Raw genomic sequence first — 27,423 nt, 5'->3', positions numbered from 1 at the left:
TTGGAAACTGGGCCCGTACCATGCTTCCTTTTTTATTTATTTATTCATCCATTTGTTACTTTCTACATACCACAACACTGAAATCTCGGTTCTTTTATGAGACAGTTTGAGAATATTTCAGCAAATTCTAGTGTGAAATTTTCAAGATAACTTCGAATAATCAAGTAACCCTTCAGAATGCCACTTCTCGCTCTTTCCAACGAACTTCTCAATGCGATCATCGGATTCTCTGACTTTAGTGGTGCACGCGAGCTCTGCAAGAATTGCCATCTGCTAAGCGAACTTGCTACGCCTTATTTGTATTCTACAATTACCTTCGATAACAAGACTGAAGAAATTTGTCCACAGGATCCTTGCCACTACCTCTTCCTTCGCACTATAGTCAATCGCCCTGATCTTGCAAAATTCCCAAAAATCTTCCAATGCGTGTGGTTTCTTCCTGCACAACTCGAAACCATCTGGAGACGCTTCCATCCCAATCTAGGTGATAGATCCGATCCCGCTACCAGCTTATGGAATCTCATTCGGATCAAGCTCGATGAGGCCAGCGCTAGCGAAAAACAAGCCAAACTTTGGCACAAAGCTATCTTTGGATTGGGGGATAGCAGAGCACCCGGTAGTGACGGTATTTTCGCATGCATTGTATGTTTTCTCCCCAATCTGAAGGAGATTCATATGTCCGAGGGAGATTTTAAGTGTCGTGGAAATGCAGGTACTATTGACCCTACAGCAGAGTTCTTCGCCCCTATGTTTGCACACGCAGTAGCACTTCAGACAAAGCAGAGAGCATCGGAACATGAAATCTCGCCATATTCTATGTCTAAATTGAGATCCATGTCAATAAAGAATTTTTCGCATGATCATGTACCACTTTCAAAAATTGTACATCGTCTTGAATTGCCATCACTCAAAAAGTTCGTCGTCCAAGACGCCTATGACCTCTTCCCGGAAATCCCCTACAGCATTCCCGAAACATTTAACTCTCGAGTCCAGGACCTGCAATTTGAGCGCAGTGTGTTCCACCCTGAAAATTTGAGAAGACTCCTGAGCGCCTGTCCATCACTTCGCAGGTTTGCATTAGAGCACACCAGCATCAGCGTCCCGTTTTGTTCCACTGAGATGATTAACGGTTTAATGGCCAGTAAGGAGACACTCGAATTCATTGAGGCTAGAGTGGCAAGTGAACACATTCGCCCCCATTTGGTTGACACTGGATCATTCGGTCGACCTGGTTCATTTGCAGACTTCCCAAAATTGAAGGAGATTGTTGTCAGCGCTGGAGCCATCCTTGATCACTCAATAAATAAAAACACATCTGCAGAGACGGACAGTGGTTACGATACTGACGCTTATCACACAAGAGCCTTCTTACAACGCATCCCTCAAAGTCTCCAAAATCTCATAATGAAAGACTGCTACTCTTTTGATCTCACGACATTTGCAGCAGTTTTGGCGTTGGTCAGAGAGAAGGAAATATATGCTCCAGATCTCAAGTACATCAGCTTGACGTGGCGCGGTATTCACTCTTCAGAACATCGTCCGGGCAAAATTGATTTGATCAAGGCATGCAAGGAAGCAGGAATTGAATTGGGAGTACATTTCAAACATTACTATTTGTAATAGGTAATCGATAAATCACCAGGGAGCTACAAACGGTATTGGCATCTTTCTCGAGATATAATGTCAATTTGAACATGGCATCTGCAGAGATAGATGGAAGTTTAGCTTATGGAATCTGTCCATCATTTTTGAACAAATGCGAAGGACTCGTCATTGCTAAATGCTCTCGAGGTCCTCATGTATGTAAACAAACACAATATAATTAAACTTTAAAACTTCAGTAACAAAATTCTCATGCATTATTTCATATGTGTTTGTGCTATGAGCATCTCGTCACCCTTTCGCAACCGCTACTTTGACCGAAGGCTGGATAACTGGATCATCCAGAGCCTTTTACTTATTCGAGAGCATTAGTTTCTCCCAAAATAGCTTCCATTTCTTTGTAAACTGTCTCTTCCCAAAACCTTTTCAACGTTGGTATTGAAATAGAGAATCTTTGGTGCTGTACATTTTCATGTAAGTCTATCATAGACCAACAATTACATCCAACCTAAATTTCTTACCCTTGAGAGCCTCGGCTCATGCGGTAAACACACCCGCCTCCACCCCGCATTACGCTAATTCCCCATACTTTTTGATACTTTATTAGGACTTTTCAATTATTCCGGATAGCCTTCACATGTTTTAATAGTTTCATAATAACATCTTCCTAGAATTCCCAAATCACGCATTATTAAGACCTGACCCAAAAGAAATGCCATCCTCAGTTCCAATTCCCTTCTCCGAGCCTCCTTGGCTCATGGGTTTACCATCTCCATATTACAATGCTTCACATCGCAAATGGCAAAAAACATGTCAAGCGCTTGTTTCTGAACTACTAGGTGAAGCAGGTGAATGGGAAAAAGAAGGAGATGTACCCGGTACACAATACTCATCCTAAAATCTCCAATTACACATCTCCAATATAAATCTCCACCCAAATCAATACTAACCAACACATCCAGAGAATCTCTACCAAAAGTTCGCCAGCGCCAACTTCCTCATCCCCAATCTCCCTTCTCCGCTCCCTGTAAAATGGCTCAAAGAACTCGGGATCACGCATCTCCCCGGAGACCTCCCAGTCGAAGAATTCGACTACATGCACACCCTCATCTTCACAGATGAAATGCATCGGTCTGGGTCTCTCGGGCCCTCCGGCGCTATAACCACCGGATTCGCATTCGGGGTTCCCCCCATCTTAAAATTCGGTTCCCAAGCCCTGCAAGCTCGTTTCCTGCCGGATCTCCTCACCGGGAAAAAAAGAATTTGTATAGCGATCACCGAGCCCGGCGCCGGAAGCGACGTTAGCGCGATTGAAACCACTGCGCGGAAAAGCGAGGATGGGAAAGAATGGATCGTCGACGGGACTAAAAAATGGATTACTAATGGTCTCTGGTCTGATTATGCTACTATGGCTGTGAGGACGGGTGGACCGGGGCCGGGAGGTCTCTCGCTTCTCGTTGTACCTTTACTACAACATCCCGGGGTGACGATGCGCAGGATCAAAGTAGGTGGACAGACAGCTGCAGGAACGACATTTATCGAGTTAGATAACGTGCGGGTACCGCGGGAGAATCTGATTGGAGTCGAAGGAGCAGGCATGAAATACATAATGCAGAATTTCAACCACGAGCGCCTGAGTATCTCGATTTCAGTGAATCGCATTGCGCGCACAGCGTTAAGCCACGCATTTGAATATGTGATGAAGCGGAAAGCGTTTGGGAAAGTGCTGATGGAGCAACCGGTTGTGCGGAATCGCTTGGCGAGGTGTGGTGCGGAACTTGAGAGTCATTGGGCGTGGATAGAAGGGTTTACGTGGATGATGACGCAATTGGGAGAAGAGGATGCGAATCGCGAGTTGGGGGGCTTGACGGCGTTGGCGAAGGCAAAGGCGGGGATGGTGCTGGAGAGTTGTGCGTCGACGGCTGTGTTGCTTTTTGGGGGGAATGGGTATACGAAGAGTGGGATGGGGGAGGTGGTGGAGAGTTTGTGGTTCCTTTTTATTTTGCCTTTGCTTTCCTTCCCTAAACCTGCTTTCTAAGCTCAATCACCCGTGTTTATCCCCATCACAATCCCTTCACGTCCTCCAGATACTAACTGAGTAACTAACACCCTACCCACCCCCTCTAGGAATCTTCCGCGAAATCCCCGGCGCCCGCATCCCCGGCGGTAGCGAAGATGTCATGCTCGATTTGTCTATCAGACAACTAGTCAAGAATTATCAGTTGAAGATGAAGAATGAAGTTGAGAAAGCGGGGTTGGAGAGGCCGGGGGGAGGGTTGAAATTGTGAGGGGGGAAGAAGGGGAAAGAGGAGAGCGAGTTGGATTGATAAATGAATAAATGGATGAATCGAAATAAATTAAAGCAACCCAAATCATAATATGAATACCTACCTACCTACCTACCTACCTCTGTATATAGCAGAGACTTTCCACATACAACCTTAAGTTCGAGTTCGAATACTATATCATTGTATCACGTATAACATATGATATAATACATACATACATATCCATATCCATATCCACATACATATCTATATCCGCACACTACGCTTCATGAACCAAGTACCCAAGTATCTGAGTATTCCAAGGTTCAACTCATACTCTACCTAGATCTCTTTCTCTTTCTCTTTTCCTCTCTTCCTCCTCCTCTTTCCCCTCTCTCCCATACAGAAATAGCATGGCATAGCATAGTATAGCAAATCAATCCACCCAGAACAGAAAAGAACAAATCAAATCAAATCAGATAAAATCAGAAATATCACTTATCACTTATCACTTATCACTTATCACTCGTCACTCATCGCACATATCAGAATCATCATCATCATCATCATATTAGCAACCTCATTACTAGTTCTATCCTCCAGTTCCAATTTCAATTCCAACCTCCAACTCAACTCCCCTCAACTACCTACTATCTCTCTCTTCCTCTCCCATTAACAAGCCCACCCTCTCACTCACTCTCTCACTCAAACACCATTCGTATTCACAGATACATAATTATCCATTCAATTATTACAGTGAACAAAAATTTCATATTCATCACTCTCATCATCATAATCATCATACATACGAATACCGGTACGTGCGCAGAATCTCTGTCTTTGCAGTAGCTTAATCGAACAAAACAATGAAGCTAGAAAGATGATGATTCTTTTTCCTCCTGGTTATATTTTTGTATTTTGTTTGTGTTTCGTTGGTTGGTTTGATATGGTTTGATTCGGGGTGTGTGATTCATTTCGAAGTTATAGGAGCTGGATATCGTATCTGGTGTATTTCGAAACAGGGGGGGGGGGGAAGTTGGGTATCATTCGTGATTCTTTGCGTGTTGGGCGGAAAAGTAAAATCTCATAGACAGTAGTAGTACAATACTGTCCCAAAGCCACTCTCATCATCAGTCCGAAATCTCAAATCGGATTATGCATCGGCGGCAGCACATCACCATGTAACCTCGGTGTTCTCTCCAAATCCCCACTCCTTCCTCTCACAGTCCCCTCATCACTTCCACTCGCACCACCCACTGTACTCGTTCCCGCGCTCGTGGCTGTGCTCAATCCCCTCTTCATCATCTTCCCCAGAATACTCACTAATTCTGCCGCATCTTCAAACATATCATCGTCCATTCCCTCATCCGCATTGTAGACTTCGTTAATCGTCTTCCGAGCCAATTCTCTCGATCGATTCGCTTCATCCAGACAATCATATATAAATGCTGTATATTCGACTTTTACAGAAAGACGCAGAGGGTGCGAACCCCATAGTTGGCGATCGGCAAGGATAGATGCGTCTTCGAAACATTGGGTTGCGAAGGGACGGTAATCGAAAGCGGGGATGAGGAAACTTCCTGTGATATCTGGTGCTGGAAGAGAGAGACCGGGTGGTCCGCCGACGGGGCCGCCTTCGAGAGCGTGGGTTAATTGAATGCTGTTAGGACGATGTGGGTCGGGTGGTGGGGTATTGTCGATCCCTTTGCCCTTTTCTTTGTAGCGTGGAGATGTCAAACCAGGTGGTGTGGAGATCTTGGGAGTTCTGAGAGTGATCGCAGGAGTATTGTGGAAGAGAACATAGAGATGATAATAACTAGCTCTCAATTTATAAACGAGGACTTTCAACTCTCCGAATCCTGCCACTAGAGGTAGAACGTACTGTTCTAGAATTTTCAAACCTTCTTTCGCATACCAAATGATTCGAGTATATAGTTCGACGGATTTTGTATCACGGGTTGTATCGAGTCGTCTGAGTTTTCGCGCCTTCACAACCATTTTCGAGAGCATGGTGAGGTTTCCCAAAATCTGAAATAAATTTTGAGCCAGCAGTGGATGGTCCAATTGAATATTTTTGGCAAACTGGCCAAGGAACTTTGTGTCGACCTCTGAGGATGCCATGGTGATGGTTGGTGGAAGTGGAATAGCGTGAAAGTGGGCGTGAAAATGTGTACAGAAGATTGAGAGAGAAAACAGAGATTCTCGACGAAGAAAGCTGACGATAGAATCAATTGCTAGATTGTGAATCTGCTCGATATAGTATTGGTTGCGTGATGAAAGAGAGCGCGTCGCCGCGACAAATTAAGAGCAGTATAGACCACCAATTAAACAGCACCAGTGATGGGATCTTCTGGTGGACTCGTATATAGAGAGAATAAAATAAATCCAGCAAAGAATTCGACGACACGATCCTGTGATGCATCCAACAAGGTCTTGCCAAATTCGACCGTGGGCGTGATTCAAATGACTTGAAATAATTTCGAATTCACTTCAGCAACCCCAAATGAACAAAAATCCTTCAGATCACCACCTCCTTTCAATAAGCGTCCTTCCAGTTCTATCTTCACAATGTTGTCGTCGGTCCTATATTCGAATGCGTCCAAATGGTTTGATTGTGTGTGGACAAGGCGCAAAATAAAAATTGGGATATCGTGGAGAATTGAAGGGTGTGAAAAAGATAAAATTCGCCCAGCCGAGTGAATCAATTAACGACAGAGGAACGAAAGGAACAAAAGGACCGAATAATCTGAATGAAGAATGTCTCTCGTCTTTCCTTCTGGAGAGGACAATTTAATTTTCAATTAGTATATTTCCCAACGTCGAATGAATCAATCAACGACGATATCCACATTACACACCAAAAAGTATACTACAACTCGTCAGAACAAAACATTCTCATCCAAACAAATCTCTCCAAATCAACAGGAGTACATCAATGCAAACAATTGACCCATTCACTGACCAGATATAATACAATTACGTTCTCACTGATGTGAAGCAATGATGACCTGGTAGCCAATTGCAAGTGTACTGGGCCTTCCTAGTAGGAGACTCAACACACAAAGAAATCACCGAGAACCCTTTAATCCTTCAAGAGAGAGATTCGAATGAGTACAAAACATTTCGACTCCTTTTTCAATGGGCGCAATGGCACCTGAAACAAGATTTCTTTGTACACGAGAGGCGGTGACCGATGGACGTCTCTCAGATGTGTTTTGTACAGATGATATTTGGGAGAGGGGGTTGAGGAGAAATGTTGCAAGGAAGAGGAAGCTTTCGTATGGTGGTGATGTGGGAGAACAACGGCAGAAAAGGAAACCCAGAAAAGAAAAAAGTGTTTCTGTGTACGGAGTACTCGAATTGAATCTACTCGAATGGAATCGATTGAAAAGCGAGGGAATTGCTGTTCCCAATTGAAAATGAGCGTATACAAGAAAGAAAATATCAAAAAGACTCTTGTGTTTCTAGGAACAAAACCACATTCTCAGAAATTGGAATTCTTGCAAGATCTAGAAAGTTGGAAGAGATGCAGAAAACGAGACGGAAAAGATCAAGAAAGAGGGTTTGGATGATGGAAGCTCCCTCTGCTTCTCTTTTAGAATGGCAATGTAAGTAATATGCAATACCCCGACACACTCAAACACTGGGAAGCATCGCTCCCCCGTCGTGCAGCAATGTAGTTGGAGGGTTTAATGCACAAGCTACGATCTTTTCGATGCGGAACGCCTGTACTTGCATATTTTGGCGTTGGATGGAGCGACCTGCAAAGATACGTGGCAGCACAGATAGAGTGGGAAGTGAGAATGGAGGAGCTTTTGGGGAAGATTAGAGGGAAATGGAACAGAGAAAGGCTGATATCTTGGTAAGAAGCTAAGGAGTTCCCGTTTGATATGATGTACACGACAGACTGGTAAAATACTTTTGGTATGACATTTTAGTATTGGTGCGTGTATATAAAGAGTATGTATGATGGATTAATGTATGAATATATAAATAATATGAATATGGATGTATTAGTTTTACTATGTAAGATAACCTTGTAATTATTGTTATGATTAACTTATGCTTTAAGTATGTGTATATATAGTGGGGGTAACCTCGGTTATGAAGGGCTGAGTTGATGAAATAAGTTATCAAGAAGCTTTCAGAATATATTATACATCAAATACATCAAAGAGGAGTAACTAGTACTGTATATACTCACATTCATTGAGACGATTCCGAGAAAGTACCCGAGTAAATAATGAAACCATCAATCATTCTGCGAGCCTTATATCATCTATCACAAAATCCCATGAATAGCCATCTAGCCATCCAGCCATCTAGCCTCCCAATTCCAATATAGAAAGCGAACAGAACCCAGATACTGCACCCATTCATCTCCATGGGTTCACCTGCAAGGAACTGAATCTCCAAAAAAAGAATCTTCTACAAGATGACAAGCAAAGCTACAGCTCAAGCTATCCTCTCCACCTAAAATCGCCATCCAAATTCCAGACCAATAATACCCAACCGATCTTACAGCTTCAAGGAACTAGGTAGCCATAAATAGCACAGATGAGTTTGCTCTTTCACCATTTACATATTAATCGTTAGGATGAAAAATCTCCGACTGGCTTTTTTTCTTTTGTGCATCTGCAAGTTAGAGAGATATGAGGCTAATGTCTCCCCCTCTTCACCGCTCTTACTGGATAGCAGGACGTGTTACGCATTTGTATTTATCACGATTTATTATGTAGTTATGTACTTAGTAGACTAACTCTCCTGTCCATCTCTCTAAACTTATTACTAGTAGATAGGTATCTCGAAAACATTACTTGTCCAATGAAAACCCAACATAAAACACAAACAGTTGTGAAAATATACCTGGGTAGATATCGATCTCTCATAAGATTTCCAACACTCTATGGTGCCAGCACATTCATTCCCTGAGAGATTTCCTCAGCACCAGCACACAACAAACAACACACAATTCACAATTCCATCCCATCCCATCCCATCCACAAAATATGCAGCCACCCTTTTCCACAAATTAGGAATTCTTCTTTTACTTTGTACATTTACACAGTATAAAACACTTATAACCACCGAAAAGGGAAAAAGGCGGTGTAGATCTACTCTTCACAGAGGAAAATACGCGAGTTTCAGGTTTGTGCAAGGTTCCGAATGAGGTTTTGAAGATGCTTGCTTATTGCTCTCTTTCTCTTGGACTAGATGGGTTCTGAGGGTTTTGGGGGAATGAAATGCGCATGAAATATGAATTACCTTGTTCGCTACTCCTTTTTCTGGGCGGGGAGAAAATCCATTGGGCTGATTGAATGATTGATTGTTTGGGATTCTGAAATATGTAGGTGTGGGGAGCTTATCTATTATAGTTTCTACTTCAAGAAGACTAGGCTAGGTATACTCTCGAGAAAGAACCCTCATCATTCCATTCTATCTACTCTATCACCTTTCACAATCCTCATCTCCAAACCATTAAAAGAAAACTCAAGCCAACCCAAGCAAACATACTATCTACACAAAATCATTCAACTAACACATTCCTTTCTTCATCAGCAAATAGCCATCCCAAACTGTATGCGCTGGAATCACGGTTTGGTGTGTGATATGGGTGAGAGGAAACTGGGGGGAGTGTTTTGTTTTGTTTTGTTTTGTTTTGTTGGGGTGAAGGGTAAATGAAAGGTGGGTATGAGTAAGTGTAGAGAATAGGTGTAGATATAGGTGAGTAGTGAGTACAATATATGATACATAAGTATGAGGAAGACAAAGGAATAATAATGAGAAAGGAGAAATGATTAAGAGAGAGAGAGAAGTTATTAAGGAAGTGTGCGCGGGAGAGACATAAATCAGAATTACAAGATGAGATGAAGTCCAAACGTCTATAACTAAACTTATACCTGGGACTCTACGATATTGTTTAAAGAAATCGAATCTTCATCAAACCAATAAAAGGATGCCTACTGTACATTCCATCACTCAAAAAAAAAAAACTCTTAAAGTAAAATAACAAAGTAAAGCTACTAGGAAGAAGGAGGGAGAGGCGGAGGTGGAGGTGGAGGTGGAAAGTAGATGGTAGAATATTCACTGACATTCTTGGAGTATATGAGAACTCGTCAATATTATTTAACAAGTACATAAGGCTGGAGGTTCGCTCGATAGTTAGTGTTTTCTTTTCCATTGATATGAGGTTTGAGTCTCGAGTCTACAAGATCTCAGTTCGAAAGTTTGTGTCTCTATTATCTAATTTTTTAAGCCCCGCTCCCCCTCTCCCAAATGTCACTTCATTCTACCTAATACATTTTTCATCATCATTCTCACAAACCAAAATCTATCATAGAGCTTCTTCTATGCTTATCAATGTCTAAAAAAAGATTGAGAGCTGGGTGTATGGTTATTGATACCTACTATTCTTCAATTCTAAAATATTCAACGCCAGATACTATCTCTCCAATGCTATAAACACTTCCAGTTTACCATACATATAGATATACATATACATGCCATACTCTATAGTATCCAAACGCCATAATGCCGATTCCATCAGATACAAAACCCCTGAAAGATTGCGTGTCAATACTTCACAGAGAGAGTTGTCCCTTTCCTGAATCTCAAAAAACTCCTTACATCAAGGCAATAGTGAAATCTCATGCCGTCATTCTATCTCTGCAAAAAACTCACCATATCATCCTGACCTAATATTATTCCCAGAAGCCATAAACGCCATCCAATCAGCCATCGCATCAGGCGGCGAAGATCCCCCTGGTCTAAAATTCCCCATTGAAACAAGAAATTCGCCACAAAGCCCTTGAATCGACGGTATAATTTGTGTGAATGAGATATTCACACCATTAAGCATTGTCTGATCGATACCCAGAGTTCCAGAAACAATTCGCATGTACCACTTCTTTATTTCCTGGCATAGGAGCTTCATGTTCCAGATACTATCTCGTTGAGCTTGGCCATTATGGTATACGAGAAGGCCTTCGAGTTTCTCAACCATGGAGTCGAGGTAGTAGCCGAGGTTCGCGGCTTGGCGGACCTGGTCACTGTCGAGGGATGGGGAATCGCAGTTTTCCGTGAATTTTCCAAGGACGAGGAGGGCGTAGAATAATTCTATATAGTTTGGTGCGGTAAGACAACAGAACTCCGGGGGTGTGAGAGATAACACAATATCAAGATAATCCTTCGCAGCCTGTAGACAACGAATCAACATTTCTGTTCTTGAGGAAGAATGATACCAGGAGGTTCGGTTTGATGACGTAGTTGTCATAAACTGATGCGAGTCCGATGAAATGGCGTTAAGACTGATTTCCGCAACATATATGCGGAGATGTGCATACGATACTCTCAGGATGTCTATACATGTTAATACAATCCAGTCCCACAGTACAAGAAAGCTACTCACGATTGCTCCAAGCTTCGGCAGGAAAGTATCTTTGGATGTCTTGAAATTGTTGAGACAAAGTCCTATTGAACATCTCAATTCGTACGGAATCAAGCTTAGCAAGCTCTCCATTGTTGGAATAATCAAAAGCGTCGTTAACCTCTTCACCAAGTCGATGAATTCTTGTGAAAAACGGCAACAGTCTATCGGTCTCAGTTACGCTGACCTCCGATAATACTTGGCAACATTGTTCAATATAGTCGTGATACTTAAGACTATTGGGCTTTCTTAGACTGCGGCAAATTCTACAGTATTGTTAGTTACCGTCCAGTCCGCATAAATATTGAAGACTTACGTTGATGTCAGGCAAAAACAGCCAATAAGAGTCCTTTTTTCCTCTATCTGAGCTGGGGTGAAATTTTTGGGGCAATCAACGCCAAGCGTGTTCGAATAGCTCGTTATTACTTCACCAGACTTTGGTCTGTGAAGTCCAAGATCCATCGCCATAGCATTTGCCATTTGGGTAAGTTGGAATAGATTTTCTTTCTCTGGGTTATAGTGATAATGATAACTAGACTGATTAGACCAAACCGCTTTTGTACCTGGGTAAAAAGGTAATATATCTTACCAAGCGAGGTACAACAATAATCCTTGTAGCAAGTCAATACTCTTCTCCCCGTGTATGATTGTACGGCTACTGATTGTTTCACGTAGCTCACTCTCAAGAAGATGTTGCATGGGGATGTTGTTTTGACTTGTACTCGCAAGAATTGCAAACAAAAGAATGGGTCGTTCATGCCTCAAGCTTTCTAGAGAGGCTTGCGGAGGAAGAAGCACAAACGGAAAGGCTGAAGCTCTACTAGCAAATTCCTTCAATGCCTCTTCAGCCTGTTTGGTGCTAACTATGCATCTCGAAATGACATCATTCAAGCCACCGTAATTAAGAATTGGAGGTGCAGACAAAGACATATGTTGGAAATTCTTGGCACTGGTGTTCTCCAATGGTAGCAACGGAAAAGGAAGCTCGAACATCTCTGATAGACCCAACGGCATATTCTCTTGGGGAGACACAGGTGCCGAGACCGAATCAGGCTGAGACTCTGCTTGGGATTTCGCTGCCAAAAGATTCAAAATCCCATCAAGCCTTTGTTCCATCTCTGCAACACGCCTGAATATTGGTCAGCGTTGGAGTTTCCAATGAACATAGTAAAAACTTGCACTCTAGAAGATCTCATCTTCTTAGGTCGAGGTTTCGTTTCCAAGAACACGCATTTCTTCCTACTTTTCGAACACCTACAGACATATCAATAAAATGTCAGATTCCCGTGATTTTACAGGTGACTGACCTCGCGCATCGAGTAGGGTCATCTTTACTTGGTAAACATCTACCTTTGGATGTCCTGCATGCTTCACATGAGCGCCTCAATTTAGTCGGAACTAGTGTGTCACTATCAACACCTGCGGAAGGCTCGGAATCCGGAAGGTTCATATTAGTTCTCAATTACACAAGGTATTGGATGAAGGAGTTGTAGACAGACAGCTTCGTGAGCAGCGGAATGTCTACTCATGCCGTTTTCAATGAGATTGATGCTGGATTTGAGAAGAAAAGCCATTTCAGGGTGAAGATGCATCTTTGACCGTTCGAGGTTGAACAATGTCGGAATGAGATAAAGATCCGTGATTCCGGACGCTAGCTGTTTGAGGAAAAGCTGGGGATTGATATGTCAGCGATTGCTGGGAAACATCCCCTCGTAAAGGTTTTAAGTTGTATCAAATATTTTTATCGTTCTAGAATTAATAATTTATTAAAGGCATGAAGTCTTGGCCGGTTGGCGTATCCCGAGGTATGCTCAAACAAATCAGAGGAAAAGATAGAGTAATGTATTTCTATTCTACTTCATCTTGCTCTTGCTCATGCTCGATATGTTCTAATCCACGAACGCCTAAAATCCAACGACCTGAGGGTATCAACTTCGCATAAATTCATAGATCTAGGTATATAGCATTCTTTTCGACGCGTAAAAAATCAGTTCAACTTCCCATCATCTGCAACACCTGTACTGTCCGTACCCATGTCTCCCGCTCCAGTTGTCGATTGGTCCAATTGCATGTCATTCATCGCTGCCATCCTCTCATCGACAGTCAATTCACTCTCTGCTCTCTTGATTTTGACAAAGAGTGCCATTATTATCAATGAACCACCTGCACAAGCAACTTCGAACCAAAATACTGCGTGGTAACTCCGTCTCAGGCCCAGACGATCTAAAGTGTAAGTGTTGATGATATCTGAAAATCCAAGACAGACTGCAATACCCAAATGTAGAATGAGCATCACCATGGAGCCAGCAAGACCTTGCTGTGATTCCGATAGGGAAGTAGTAAAGAATATATTAGCCACTGTGAATGTTATGTCGATACCAATCGTTGCACATATCATGGCAGGGAATATATATGCCCACTGTAGAATTTGTCAGCTTCTGATTAGGAAATATCTGGAGAAAGCTTACATAATTGGCGCCTGTTGGAGCAATGGCAAATAGCAAAGGTGCAACAATCCAGGCTACTCCAGCTGTGACGATAAGGGCTGTTCCTGGTAGTAGGTGGAGAACAAAGCCACCAAGTGTGGAAATTATGCAGCCGCCTAAAGCCATTGGTGCATACCACGCAACAAGCTGTAACGGGGTACCACCCATAACGCCAGTCATGTAGAATGTGGCATAAAGCAAGAAAGTTCCCAGAGAACCGTAGCACAAGAAAAGTGCAAAGACAAGCGGTACCATGGAGGGAACTTTGAAGAAAGAGCTCGGAATCAAAGCTTGCCTAGTGTGGATCTCGATGTATGCAGCGGCAAAAAGCAACAAGCTCCCGACAACGAACAAAACGTAGATATAGGGTGTCTTCCAGCCATTTGGTGCATGGGCCGAATCGATGATGGCGAAAGTAAAGAGAATCAGTCCCACGACAATGAAAACTGCACCCCACCAATCCATTCTCACTTGATCATCCGTGCCCTGGCGTGCCTCGCGAATTTTCCGCTTTTTGGCAATATCAGAAGGAATTGTCATGTAAGACGTGATAGCTGTGATGACTGCAAAAACGCAGCCAATCCAGAACCACCAACCCCAATCTGTGTACTCAGCTACCAATCCAGCAAAGAAAATTCCCACGAAAAACCCCAGCGGCGCACATGCTCCATAAATTGCGAAAACCAAGTTCTTCCGTGGGCCTGGTCGATATATGATTCCGATAAGAGCTACACTTGAAGGTAAATACATCGCTGGACCCAGACCTTGTAATGCACGACAGAAATTGAGCATTATAAGATCAGTTGAAAATCCACCTACCAGGCTCCACAAAGCAAGCCAAATGAAACCTGCTACATATGCTGGAAAGGATCCATACATATCTGATAAGCGGCCGAATACCAGAAGAAAGCAAGCGAGAGTGAGCGAGAAAGCGCTGGCAGGCCATGTCGCCGAGGCCGATGGTATTCCTAGACTATCGACCAGAGTGGGTAGTATGACGGTGAAACCAGAAACAAAGTATTCCTTTTCGACTGTCAGAGTTTGTGAATTGAACCAAAAAAAAAAGGGAAAAGATTGATAGAACTCACGGTAAGCACCTGTGACATTGAAATTGAAAATACAAATCCAATCTCGGCCCATAGTGACTTGAAGACCTCTGGCCTTTGTCTACCTAGTCTTTCAATCCTTGCCTCCGGAGCTTCTTCTAACGAACCCCCCAAGGGTGAAGAAGAGTGGGTGTTGTCATTGCTGTTTTGACTGGTGCGCCCGGAAGTTTGACGTTCACCTTCCAACGGGGTTTCAAAATCCCCAACAGAGCCGCCATTTCTTTGATCCATTGCCATGTTATCGAAATTCAGTGTGAGGTTTGTTTTAGATTACCAGATGAGCACCTTCACTAAGCTTTTCCTGTTTCTTTGCCACCAATGTGATAGTGGTCAAAGCACTCCAACCAATTTGTAATTGGATTTGTGAATTTCTGATATCTGTATGGACGAGAGGGAAGATATGTTTTTCTTCTCGATATCCATTTATTGTCGTGGGGGACTAAACTGAAACCTCAAAAGATCGTGGGTATATGAGATGATAACTTGTCGTCAGATTCCCCATAAAAAATAAAAATGTGCAGAGAGGCCTGGAAGTTAAGAATAATATGCCGTGTGTTAAAAGAAAGGAAATCAAATATGGTGTGCTTGTACAAGAGGCGTGCGTCGTCAAGATAAAGGGCGTTACATCAGACCCCTACACCGGAAATATGTATGTGTATATGTAGTTTTTACTAATAAGTCGATCGGAAAGCCATTAGTAACCCAAGTTCACTGATTCACTGGACAGTGAGGAAGGCAAAAAAAAGGAAATGGATCTAAGCGGTCATATCACCCAATCCATGCAATCCCTCATGCCTAAATTGAGTAATCGATATGACGGATTCGATGGCGCTAGACAATTGATCGTAGAAAAAAACTGAAATCCCCAGAACTTCTACATTGAAATGTGGTAAAAGTAAATGGTAATATATAGCCAAGACAAATTTGCGAATGAGGAACCCGAGTGCTGTGTACCGATTATTTGTCGTGGAACCAAAAGAGGGGGGTTTGAGTACTACCTGGGTCTATTAAATGAATGGTATTTGCTTATTCCGTAGGAGAATTCTTTGGGTGCCTTTGTACTCGGGTGTACATACCCAATTTCACCTAAAGGCCAAATCCACGAGTCAAGCCAATGAGAGAGCGACTGAGCATACTCTGTTACCACAAGGCACAAAGAAGCTATAGGAAGGTCTGAAGCATGCTCGTTTGTTGGCTTTGTGATGGCCTAATTGAGTCGCTATCAAGAGCCATGGATGGAACAGAGAGGTTTTGACCAGATACTGGGATGAATTGCACATTGAAAGAACGGATAATAGCATACTATGTCAAAGCAGGTGTCCATTGACAGATGGAGCATCACCGCTGAACATTATCGTGATGCAGAAACGAAAAGTAGAGGATAAATCAGTTGAAAGAGCTGGGAAAGCTTGCGTAACATTTTGGAAGAATTGATGCAGCTCGGCATACTTTTGGTATCGGCATGGGGTTCGTTTGGAGTTGGAGTTCCAGACAATTGATATTGATATTGATATTGACACTGCTAGGTAGGTATACGAAGTAGGTATTTGACAAGCAGTTGTCTGAGGTTTCAATATATGGAGAAACCTCTCCCTCGGGACTCGGAATTGGATGATGATATGAATGCCTGCTTGTGTATGAGGCTGATTTGTACTTTTTGCTTGAGTCACAAGAGTCTCATTTATCACGTGCATAATTCACTGGACAAACAGGGCAAAATGCACCCTAAAGCGCGCTAAAAAAGCTAACGAATTTTTTTTCAGTATAAATATCTCGCTCACCTCCCACCGTCCCTCTTCTTTTCTTCTTCATCATCAGTAGAGGTTATAATTAATACTTATAACATTTACATGGGGGCTTCGCTACGGCGACTTGCTGAGGGTTATCCTTTACTTCTTCGAAGTAAAAGTTGGGTTTTCTTCCGTTCCCGGCCCCCTTGAATGAAGGTGAACACTCTTCCTTATCAGCCGTCTTCGACGATTCTATCGGATTTTGACTGTGGGGTGGTCTCTACATACCTTACTTTTGTTCAATTGCTTTTGAAAAAGAAAACAAGTGCACAATGAGTAACGATGTTGCAAAATTGGCTTTCTATGATAAACTTATATTGCTTTGTGCACTTGTATAACAGCCTAGTATACATATATATACGTGGTCTGCTGCCGTGTGTATGTGGTGAGAGGTATAGTAGGTAGTAAATTTCCGTAGTAGAAAATCTTGTGTGTAAAAGTGATGCATTTTCGAAGCTGTGTACTCCGAACATTTCTGCTGTGTTTGCAGCGTCCAAAGGTCTTCATCGTTGGTTTCTCTGACAGGAACAAGTAATCATACTGCCGAACTATGCAAGCTTATTAAGGACATGTTGTACTCGCTCATGAATAGGCAGCCATTGCATGTTCTCCATACAGTAGAGCCAAGGAAATGGAATTTCAGATTCAGCAACGTTTGCTATGCAACATTATGCTCTTCCAAGGATCTCTTTCGTGCAATGGTAGTTGTGTTGGATTTACAGCTGTGTCGCAGGTTGTGCGTCGGGGCTCTCGCAAAGTCGGATTTGTAGAGCCGGCAATTCAGCGTTCGCGGAGGCGCGCAATTGAAGAGAAAAGAAGCCGCGTGTAGTCAAATGTTAACATCATCACAATTACAATCATAATAAATATATTCAAAAGTTTTACATCATCTCAAGTCTCAATGTCACATAGTGGAACAAAAATATGATTGGCTGTAGAACGTTCATTGCTTGTATTTAGTTTTTCTTACTCAACTACTCGCAATAATCCCACTGCATACCACTTGCTCAATAAAGAGAAGGGTAATCTAGTAGAGGCGCTTGGGTGGGGACATAGATGCCTTGATGGTCAAGCTGCCAACGTTTTGCCATCCCTTCTTCAACAAAGAGACGAGGTAGTTGATAGACAACATAATGTTGGAGATCAATTGGTCCTCAGTCATCTCGACGTTTCCAACAGCAACACCCATACACAAGACCTTCTTCAATTGGAACTTGATGGTGGACTTGACTTCGTTGATCTTACCGCTAAGATCTTCGTTGTGGGAGACTGGGGTTGGGAATTTACCAGCTGTGAAAAGATATGTCAGTAAAAATCGTAGAAGATTGGAGACATATAGAACAAACCCTTGGAAAGACCGGGACCCAAGAGACGGGGAATTTGCTTGATTAAGGTGTCGGATGCGACGAAAGCATCGTACTTGCGTGCGAGCTTCTTGATCAACTTCTTGTTCTTGTTGAGCTTCTTCAAGTCATCAGCGGACATGGCGTCAACACCACCGTGCTTGGCACGATCGATATCGTGTTGATCACCGAGAATGCTATCCATCGATCAGCCTTTGCCTCCCATATCATATATATTCGATTTCGTGGACATACCAGATGCTCATGTTTGGGCGGGGAACGACTGGGAGACGGACGGTTCCAGAGAAACGCTTGTCACGTTGGGGGTCATAGTTCTTGAGGCCGATTTGGAGCTCGACGGTCTCGAGGAAGTTTCTCTTCTTGGTCTCGAGAGAGTACTCAAGAAGACTTTGTACGTTGGTACGCACTCCGGCTGTGAGGCGAATACGTTAGTATTTGTTTCAATTGATTTTCTCAATGAGGAAGTTCTTTCTGGCGAAATGCGGAGGGCAACAACATACCGACTGTGATTTTAGACATGATGACAGTCTTCCAGTAGAATTGATAAAGTTCTAATGGTGAGGTTTGGCGTAGATTTGTCGATGATGAGGTTTGGGAATCAAATTTTTCGAAATTGCATTATGGTGGGGAAAAAGTTCGGACCTTTTAGCGAGAATTCACGTGCTTTCATGTCATCCAATCGAGTACAGCTAACACTACCAAGCTTCACCTCCAATTTCTACTTTGAATAACACTCAATACAGTTCATGTTATTACAAGAATATTGATAGACAAAGTTATACTGGTGATCAACTATTCACATTCATAGAGCTCTACTATGTTCGAGTGCTTAGTGATCCGAGTGGACAGGCAGCCAATCAATTGACTGGGCTGCTAATGGTGTTACTAGAACACTGCTTCGAAAAGGCGCGTCTGCTTTGCTCAAATTATCTATTTCCTTGCCATGGACTTCAAATGAATGTTTCTGCACTATCAATTCATCACAGCCATGATCATGACATGGCCGTACACTCCCAAGTGATAATACAAAAACCCCTTTCCCTACCACCTTCAAGCATGAGTTTTAATGAGCCAGCTCACTCTCCGGATTCGAGCTTTTCAAACTAGTCTTCCAAGGATTTCCACATTGAAATCGTGTTCGATGTTAGACTACAGTCCAGATGATTGAAATCACTCTCGTTGAAGAATCACTCTTTCTGCCAATGTTATAGTGACATTCTCGCTGATTATTCAACATCCTTCCTCGCAAGCTGTGAAAAAATCTGGGTACGCCGTCACTGTCGGTGTAGTAGGGCACAATGTGTTTGCGATGGGGCTGGAAAGGCGATCGTGTTAGTCACAGTCTGGATGCATACCGGGCGTGCAGGACAAGAAGTTTCCGATGGACATAAACCTACACGTTATAGGTTATCTCTTTTCATATATCCAACAATATTATATTACAAGGTCATGTTTCAGCTCTACTTACTGGTTGACGCAATTGTAATGTATGCAAAGCACGAAGTTGACTCCCGGATTTGGTCATCTAAGGGAGCTGCGAAAGCTGCACTGCTAGATTGGGAACGGGTGTCAGTTGGAATCTCAAAGCAGCATGTACCACGGTTAAGTAGTCACTCCTAGTCATATTTCGGCAACACTCCTCTAATCCTCAGATTGACGACGTGAACTATAACTCATTCGACCGGCTCGCCGAGGCCTCTGTTCCACAAAGAATCGGCTCATTGGATTAATGTTAAAATATTCTGCCCGCCGACTTTACCACTCCCAACAACACAATTGAGGCAGTAGTGATATGTGGTGAACAACTGGTATCAAGCCAAACTTTTACCTATTGCCAAAAACATCCCATTGCCAGGAAGGCAGAAGGCTGGTTTCTCCCATTTATATAGCACATTAGTAAGTACACCGTTACCAATTTGAAATATCTCAATGTTTAGATACTTTCAACAAGCACGCCCTAAAGATCTCCAAGCTCTATCATCGTCACAAGATAAGTTCCTACTGACTACAGTATCTCGTATTGTCTATAAGTCATCAGAAGACCAGAGTCAATTATTAAGCTGACTGAAGACCTTTTGGCTGTCTCGATTACTATTATCTTTAGTGACATGGTATAGCATCACTTGAGCCTCTTTCCTTGGATAATAAGATACGTTCACTCATCATGCCCGTGTTATCCAGCCATTCCGTTGATATTGAACTCAGCCCCTTTCCATTTACTCCATTCACCCCGTACACCTCGTACAACATTTCACATTGGCATGTTCTTAAGATGCCACAAATTCTCGTGGGAAAATCTCTAGAAATTGAAGTCTTCATTCAAATAATGGTTTTAGATGGGGCGATTTTTAGTCCGGGTTGGTAGGTGGCCTCTGGACTAGGTGTGTTATACTTCGTTTAGCATATCCGAATAGGAGTGCTACCAATATGCTGAGATGGCAAAAAAGACCATGAACGAAAGTAAAGGAGATCCAGGCCATCATGCACAGATTTTCATGAACAGCTCCCGAGACACCAGTGAAGGAGCCATCCAAAATTATATCTCTGCTTCTTCCATGTATAAGTTTTATCCTCTCAATTGATATTTGACGCCAATTGTTCTATAATTGGTAAAATGATGACCTCCATATATTCCATAGAAGGTTTATACTTTCTTTCACTCCTGTCCAAACTTCACTTTGATCACTCTTCACAAGATGCATGGATGCTTTTGTAGTCAAAAGCTTCAATCAACGCTGCTGGTCACCGGGCCGATGTCTTCAGACCATAACAAGACACAATTTTATAATTCAAAATCCCAAGAGCAATTTCTTTTTCTACCTTTCCTTTCCCACTTTCCCCGTTCCCTTGTGTCCCCTTTGTCTTTTCTTTGCATAGGTATGGTTGTTATTGTGGTTGGGGTTGAAAAATAAAACAGAGCCTTGAGTAAACAACTTACTCTCGTCTCTTCTTTGCAACAATATTGAAGTCTTTATTGCCCCAGTAACGAATAAATAATTGCTTTAACCAAACAACCTTCTCAAGTCCCTCTTTCTTGGCTATCTCACTCTCACCTTGCAACCTCGCCATCAATCAAAACGCAGAATATTTCTCAAATTGAGACTCGCTTTTTGATGCCGGAGCAAGTAGCAGTTGCATTTATCATCGAGATAACAATTCTTGGGTCAATATTCGTCGCTGGACTTTTACTACGCTACATTCAATACAACGAGGTGAATCAAGAAATCTTTTTTATCCTCTTACTTTTGGCAGTAACAGGTGTTATCTTATCTTCGATCTTCCATCTCAACTAGAAATTAAGATCGAAATCGAAATCGACATTGAAATCTAAATAAGAGTAAGAGAACCACCTGAATAAAACTCTACAACAGCCAACATGCCGCCATCATCACCAACTCCCACCCAATCTCCTCTCACCAGCGCTCTCGCAAAACCCAAAACCAAGGGCAAGATTCACGTCTCCTTCACAGACTGGGTTTTGGGCGGCTCACTCCTCTCCATCAATTCTCCCAACCCGAATAATGCTGTTGCTGCAGCCACGCGCCAGAGAAATGATAATCGCATCAGAGCAACAGCTACGAAGGATAAAAGTGGAAGAAATATTGTTATCCTAGAAGATCGGGAACAAGATGGAATGGTGGGAGAAGTGGAAATGCTTGTTGTGAGGAAAGTTAGTAAGAAGCATGGGCATGTAAGAAGTAGAAGTGGGAGTGCGGGAGAGGTGGTGAGTGTTAAGGCGAAGATCTCGGAGGAAGTTTTGGAGACGGTTGTGGAGGAGAGTAAGGAGGAGAAGAAGGCAGAAAGCAAGGAGGAAGTAAAGGAAGAGAAGAAGGAAGAGAAGAAGGAACAGCCGAAGGAAGAGAAGAAGGAAGAGACAAAGGAAGAGAAGAATGAAGAAGTAGTTGAGGTTAAGCCCGATGATGATAAGGGTGAGCATGTATTGAATTTACAGAAAGATGGAGAGGGTGAAGAACAGGGAGTGAAGGTGGTTGAGGAGACGAAACCAAAGGCCGAAAAGCCCAAAGCTGATGTTGCCATCGAAATAGCTGCAGCCCCAAGCACCGAAGACAAAGATAAAGACAATAAACCCTCACCGGAAGTCGTTATCGTCAAGGTCGAAGTCGAGGGAAAGGAAAAGGAAGATAAAGACAAGGGCAAGGATAAGAAGGAAGATAAAGATGTCAAGGAAACATCCAAAGGCGAGGATGACCCCGATTCTACTACTAATAAGCCTGACGAATCAAGCGCTGATACCACAGTCACAGCCACAGATTCCAAAGAGAAGACCCCTTCTATTACTGATAAACCTACAGAAAAGGCTGCCGAAGAAACTACCGAGACTAAGGAAAACAAGAAGGATGACAAGGTAAAGCCCGTCGATGGGAATAAATGGGCCAAAGAACAAGACTCAAAAATTATGGCCATGAAGAAGGAAAACAAGACCTGGAAGGAAATTTCTGGGGAATTAGGTACTAGCAAAAAAGAAGTAGTAGCAAGATACAAATTTTTGCAAGAACAAGAAAAGACCGAGGACGAAGAGGAAAAGGCAGAGGTAGAAGAAAAACCCAAGAAAGTCGAGAAGAAGCAGAAGAACAAGTGTACCGCACAAGTCGACAATGAAGATACGGAAGAGGAAATCTACATCTCACCAAGTTGCCCTTACCATCAACCCAAATCCAAGACATACACTGCATCTGCTCCAAAACAAGAAAAGAAAAAGAAGCGCAAGTCTTATGGAGAACTTGATAGAGAAAGAGATGATGAGGATGAGGAACAGGAAGAACGCAGGCAGGAAAATGGTCATGGTCATCAGCAGGCACATCTTCGACCGGATAAGATATGGTCAGCGGAAGATTGCGAAACTTTGGAGTATTTGATGGAGAAACATAGGAGTACACAGTGGTTGCAATTGCAAGCTGGGTTCTTCAACTATACTGGAAGAATGGTTAAGGCTGAGTTTATTGAGAAAAAGTTTAGGAAGGATGGACTTGCTTGATTGGGGATGGCTGGTAGGCAAAGTTTCCGATGGAGATAGATGGAGCTTGATGTTATTTGGTTTCCTTTGGGTGGTTTGTTTTGGAGGGAATCGATATTAAGATTGGGATGCGAGTTTTTGATATATTTTCGCATTAGTTATTGATTTGATGTCGTCTTTACATAATCTGGGGATGATATTGGGAAGGGAATCGGGATCAGCTGCTTCATTTTGATACGCTGAGCAAATGAGATATTGAAGATGATTCGTTCGTTAATTTTGTTCTTTGTTTGGCCTTTCTGACTTGAACCTTGGCCTTGTGTGCTTTCTACTATTAATAGATGAAGGTGGGAAGAGCACGAGACTTTGCGAAAGTGCTGGGTTGGTATGATCGAGATTGGGAGGGTGTAAATGCGTGCATATTTAGTTGGCCAAGAGAATTCCGCTGTTAGGGTACGTAGTTTTGAGGTCATTAGACAACTCATTCAGATATTCATTTTGCAATCTCTGATATTCTTTACTTTCTACAAGAAAATTGTTTGTGAAATGTAGCTGATCTGAACACAACCTAGGCATTTTCCATCAACAGAATCTCATCATAACATACGTCGAAAGGCTCCTAGCAGTGACCATGAAGAAGAGTTGTCTTTGTCACTACAGCGACGGGTATGTAGACCCACATGAGTACGTGTTTAATCGAGTCCGAATCTGATTCTTTTCATAATCATGGCAGTAGTAAAATCCCAAGAATCAATATATGATGCTTAGCGACATCACTCACATCTTGGCAACCTGCCCCCTCCTATTCCACCACGAATTTTTGACATCTTTCACACCATATGTTCCCAATTACCAAAATTCTCATCTCAAGTCATAGAATGCAAAATGAATAGAATCATCCCTCTCCCATCTACTCATAAAATGATTACACGGCCTCAAGAAACCCCCGAATACCAGTTTCAATATCTGGAACGTTCGAGACCAGACATCAAATTAACTTTCGCCAAGAAGTAAAAAATCCGGCATGAACCAGCCCAGGCAACTTTACTCGAGTAAATCAACTAAAAAATGCGCTACAGGCCCGTTATGTCGTGCATGTGCCATTGGATCCTAGTTAGTATGTGTAATTAGTCTTCTAAGTGAAATCTTAAAAACCTGGATATGTATTTTATTGGCGAAGGGGTTGAACTTGGAATGGGATTTTACATCAAAATTGCATTGATTCGAGTTACACTATACCACCGAAGGATAAGTTCTCACAACCAGAACTGGATTAGCAGACTGAAAAGTTGGTTGGCTAGCTCCTGTTTAATAGATGGGATATCTTTCTCTACCTCTCTCCCACCTCCCTTCTTCTTCCGAAACACAACTTGGACTTCTCTCATCAAGTTCACTGTCGTTTACACACATGCAAACACACATACATACATACAAACATACAAATATAGATCACTTAATTTTTAATCTTAATTCTCAGCATCGACGACGTCAAAATGTCCACTGCGCCCATCTACATATCGATGCTGGAAGCAAGTTTTCAACCGAGAGGAAGTAGTCAACGAGGAAACGATAATGAAAGGCAAGGTCTCTTTCAAGAAAACGGTAAGAATTCTAGTAGCAAATCAAGAAGAAGAGAAGTAACTCATACATATTAGGTTGCGAGAAGAACTCCGAGAAGGCTCGTGAGAAGCCGGTCAAAGAATCGATATTTTCAATATTCGAATTCTCAAAGTCGGAGTCAAATTTGAATGCACAGGAGAAGAAAACCGAGAATGAAAAGCAGAAAGAGATTGAGAGGAAGACCAAGGAGATTGAGAAAATCGAGAAAGAAAATGAAGAGAAGATGAGAAAGATAAAAAAGAAGATGAGAGAAGAGGGGAAAAGACTAGCGAAGGAGAAAAAGAGAGAGATGGAGAAGATGATTCATGAGGATACGAAAAGAGAGAAGGAAAAGATAAATATTGAAAAAAAGGAGATTGAAAACGAAATAAGCCAAGTTAAGGCCGATTACAAAGAGAGGAAGAAGAGAAAAGACTTGTCAAGAGCAGAAGAAAGACGAGTACATGCGGAATATGCAAAATTGTATCCTTCATCGCCGGATGAGCAAGCACGTCGTGAGACTCACATGCGCTTGCAGCAAGGATGGCGTTATTGTGATGAAAGGGCGAAGTACGAGAGAGATCATCAGATAGAACAGTTGAAGTCGAAGTTGAAGGCGCTGGACTTGCAATTCACAATAGCAGGAGAAGAGGTATTACGATACTACCAGTTGAAAGAAGAGGATGAAATATCCAAGGAGCAAGCAAGAGAACGATTGAGAAGATCCACACAGGCCAGGGAATCTGCAGCGCAACGCGGACAGTCCGCACAATCCAGAGAAGAAGAACCCACTAAGAAAAGCGCCTCATCCGTCGTCTCTCAAAAAGTCAACCCTTGTCTGGAAGACAATCCCTTCTATGTGCCTGGCGAGTTCAAGTATCAGCAGATGGGAGAGTGGGATACAGACACTTGCAAGGAATGGGTCTATGATTCTCTTGAGAATGGTCTTACAGGCCTTGAGCTACAGCGGTTATATTGTCAACTAAGAAATATGCCACCTATTTGTGGAAAACACATGTTTGGGGCGACGGAAGAGGAGTGGGTTAAGTGGTTGGGTACTTATGGCCTACTGGTCCATGACAAGTTGCAGAAGATCGCTGAAGTGGGTAAGGTGGACATGTAGAAAGGCAGAGGGGTATCTGTGGAAGCGGAAGAGAAAGCGATTGTAAATGGTGTTATGGAGTTCGATGGTAAACCGAAAGAAATGTGAAGAATAACCAGATAGATAGGACTGCTCGCTTGAACAGGCCGCCTTTCGATATACTGTAGATACATCATATAGTTGACAACACAATCTGAAGGTCGATAGCAGCGGTTTTGATGTCCTCTGAAAAGTAGAAATTTAGGTTGTGAAGATATCGTCCGCCGTTTGTTCCAATCCATAATTGTCATCAGTTTATGTGTGAGCTTTTTAGACACCAGTAATCAGTACCAATTGCCCATTCGCCATGGAGTATTAACCTACACCAACCCAGCCCATTCCGGTCTTTTGTAGCCTGCTTAACCAAAATCAATATACTAACACATAAACAAGTGTTTACACCATAACATTGAATTAATACCACTCTATCACTTCAGCAACCAATGATGAATTATCCCAAAGCCTTCTCGATCAAATCCTTACTGGTGTCGCTCATCGGTATCTGCAAGGCCAAACGATGTCCTTCCTCGCTCATTTTCCCCCAAGTCTTTCTCAAAATCGAAATAATCTTGTCTTCATCATGACCCTTCTCAAAAGCATCAAACTGATCATCCAGAAACACTAGACAGGCAACATCCTCCAAGATCTGCGTCTCATCATTTTTCTTCAGATCTTCTTTCCTTATCAATCTAGCCACTTCGTCCGCTTCCTCACTTGTAAAATTACAACCAACACATATCGCTGATGCGAGATCCGCTTGTCGTTTCTTGAGAAAGGTCCTCCAATTCAGATACCCGGGCTTGGTCATCGGGTAGGAGGATCGTGGTACTTCCCAGCGTCGAAAATGCTGTGCTCGGATGGCAACTTTGAGGATGGGAGAAGCATTGGGAGCGCGGAGAGAGAGATAATGTGTCATTTTTCGAGCATAGTGAAGCTCGTATGGTATACTCTCGCCATTTATTGTGCTGATAGTTGGATCTAGAGCATGGGCTTCATCAATCAAAGTAATTGCAGCTTCGTAGTTTTCCGCCGCCATGATGTGGGATGTGGGATGTTTGGTGTTTGGTGTTTGTAGCTTGTCCGAAGTTTTGATCAAGCTTTGGAAGAGTATCTGAAGCAAGGTAGAAGTAATTCGAAGCTCGCTCTAACAGAAAATGTATGTTCGAGTTGTCTTCCTGATGGGTGTGAAGGTAATTCCTATCTTCGTTTCGTTTACTTCGTAAAAGGGAGTTGGGAGAAGAAAGCGATAAGAGAACGATAAGGTGCGGGGTGGTGGTAGCGATGAAAAATCCACCTATCAGCCACCGCAAACACTTACAACATAGTCATCAGCCACTCTCAAATTGTAAAGTCGCTCATCATTTGCAGTTGCATTTTTGGAATCAAGATTCATAATAAGACTGATCGCCGACATCACAGAATTCAATTGTACACCATCGTTCTTCAGTGGTTTTCTAGTTGCTGACAATTGCCAATAACTTTACAAGTGTAAACAAGGCACTAGATTGAATATAGGGCTAGTGTTCAAACAATATTGTCAGCACCAGAGGACATCAAACAACAGAGGTCTCTATGAATGATGATCAACATGCACACGATCATTCGACATACTAGCAAGTACAAGGTCCCGCGGGTCTTTAGAGAACCAACGGTAAACAGCTTCTTCA

General features: G+C 42.6%; 9 protein-coding genes across 9 annotated transcripts; 4 read left to right on the top strand and 5 right to left on the bottom strand.

Annotated features, from left to right (window-relative positions):
• Positions 1-177: 177 nt before the first annotated feature.
• On the top strand, positions 178-1,620 carry EAF01_004744 (uncharacterized protein; the record flags this gene model as incomplete). The annotated part of the gene is made up of 1 exon (XM_038912998.1): positions 178-1,620. One exon carries the CDS (start codon positions 178-180, stop codon positions 1,618-1,620), a length of 1,443 nt encoding a protein of 480 aa, XP_038771084.1.
• Positions 1,621-2,314: 694 nt separating this feature from the next.
• Positions 2,315-3,890, top strand: EAF01_004743 (uncharacterized protein; the record flags this gene model as incomplete). The annotated part of the gene is made up of 3 exons (XM_038912997.1): positions 2,315-2,480; positions 2,565-3,584; positions 3,730-3,890. The coding sequence occupies 3 exons, from the start codon at positions 2,315-2,317 to the stop codon at positions 3,888-3,890; spliced, it is 1,347 nt and encodes a 448-aa protein (XP_038771083.1).
• A 1,122-nt stretch (positions 3,891-5,012) lies between these two features.
• On the bottom strand, positions 5,013-5,990 carry EAF01_004742 (uncharacterized protein; the record flags this gene model as incomplete). Its single annotated transcript, XM_038912996.1, has 1 exon — positions 5,013-5,990. One exon carries the CDS (start codon positions 5,988-5,990, stop codon positions 5,013-5,015), a length of 978 nt encoding a protein of 325 aa, XP_038771082.1.
• Positions 5,991-10,554: 4,564 nt separating this feature from the next.
• EAF01_004741 (uncharacterized protein) lies at positions 10,555-12,745 on the bottom strand (the record flags this gene model as incomplete). Its single annotated transcript, XM_038912995.1, has 6 exons — positions 10,555-11,228; positions 11,278-11,561; positions 11,612-11,827; positions 11,885-12,424; positions 12,475-12,549; positions 12,603-12,745. 6 exons carry the CDS (start codon positions 12,743-12,745, stop codon positions 10,555-10,557), a joined length of 1,932 nt encoding a protein of 643 aa, XP_038771081.1.
• A 537-nt stretch (positions 12,746-13,282) lies between these two features.
• Positions 13,283-15,124, bottom strand: EAF01_004740 (uncharacterized protein; the record flags this gene model as incomplete). Its single annotated transcript, XM_038912994.1, has 3 exons — positions 13,283-13,714; positions 13,764-14,804; positions 14,870-15,124. 3 exons carry the CDS (start codon positions 15,122-15,124, stop codon positions 13,283-13,285), a joined length of 1,728 nt encoding a protein of 575 aa, XP_038771080.1.
• A 2,580-nt stretch (positions 15,125-17,704) lies between these two features.
• EAF01_004739 (uncharacterized protein) lies at positions 17,705-18,560 on the bottom strand (the record flags this gene model as incomplete). The annotated part of the gene is made up of 4 exons (XM_038912993.1): positions 17,705-17,967; positions 18,024-18,217; positions 18,276-18,453; positions 18,542-18,560. The coding sequence occupies 4 exons, from the start codon at positions 18,558-18,560 to the stop codon at positions 17,705-17,707; spliced, it is 654 nt and encodes a 217-aa protein (XP_038771079.1).
• Positions 18,561-21,417: 2,857 nt separating this feature from the next.
• EAF01_004738 (uncharacterized protein) lies at positions 21,418-23,037 on the top strand (the record flags this gene model as incomplete). Its single annotated transcript, XM_038912992.1, has 1 exon — positions 21,418-23,037. The coding sequence occupies one exon, from the start codon at positions 21,418-21,420 to the stop codon at positions 23,035-23,037; it is 1,620 nt and encodes a 539-aa protein (XP_038771078.1).
• Positions 23,038-24,414: 1,377 nt separating this feature from the next.
• Positions 24,415-25,738, top strand: EAF01_004737 (uncharacterized protein; the record flags this gene model as incomplete). The annotated part of the gene is made up of 2 exons (XM_038912991.1): positions 24,415-24,618; positions 24,672-25,738. Exons 1-2 carry the CDS (start codon positions 24,510-24,512, stop codon positions 25,736-25,738), a joined length of 1,176 nt encoding a protein of 391 aa, XP_038771077.1. The 5' UTR covers positions 24,415-24,509.
• A 469-nt stretch (positions 25,739-26,207) lies between these two features.
• On the bottom strand, positions 26,208-26,792 carry EAF01_004736 (uncharacterized protein; the record flags this gene model as incomplete). Its single annotated transcript, XM_038912990.1, has 1 exon — positions 26,208-26,792. The coding sequence occupies one exon, from the start codon at positions 26,790-26,792 to the stop codon at positions 26,208-26,210; it is 585 nt and encodes a 194-aa protein (XP_038771076.1).
• Positions 26,793-27,423: the final 631 nt, after the last annotated feature.

This window comes from Botrytis porri (genome assembly GCF_014898465.1).
Source record: "Botrytis porri strain MUCL 3234 chromosome Unknown BPOR_006, whole genome shotgun sequence".
NCBI classification, from domain to species: Eukaryota; Fungi; Ascomycota; class Leotiomycetes; order Helotiales; family Sclerotiniaceae; genus Botrytis; species Botrytis porri.
This window is presented reverse-complemented; position numbering and strand designations above follow the sequence as displayed.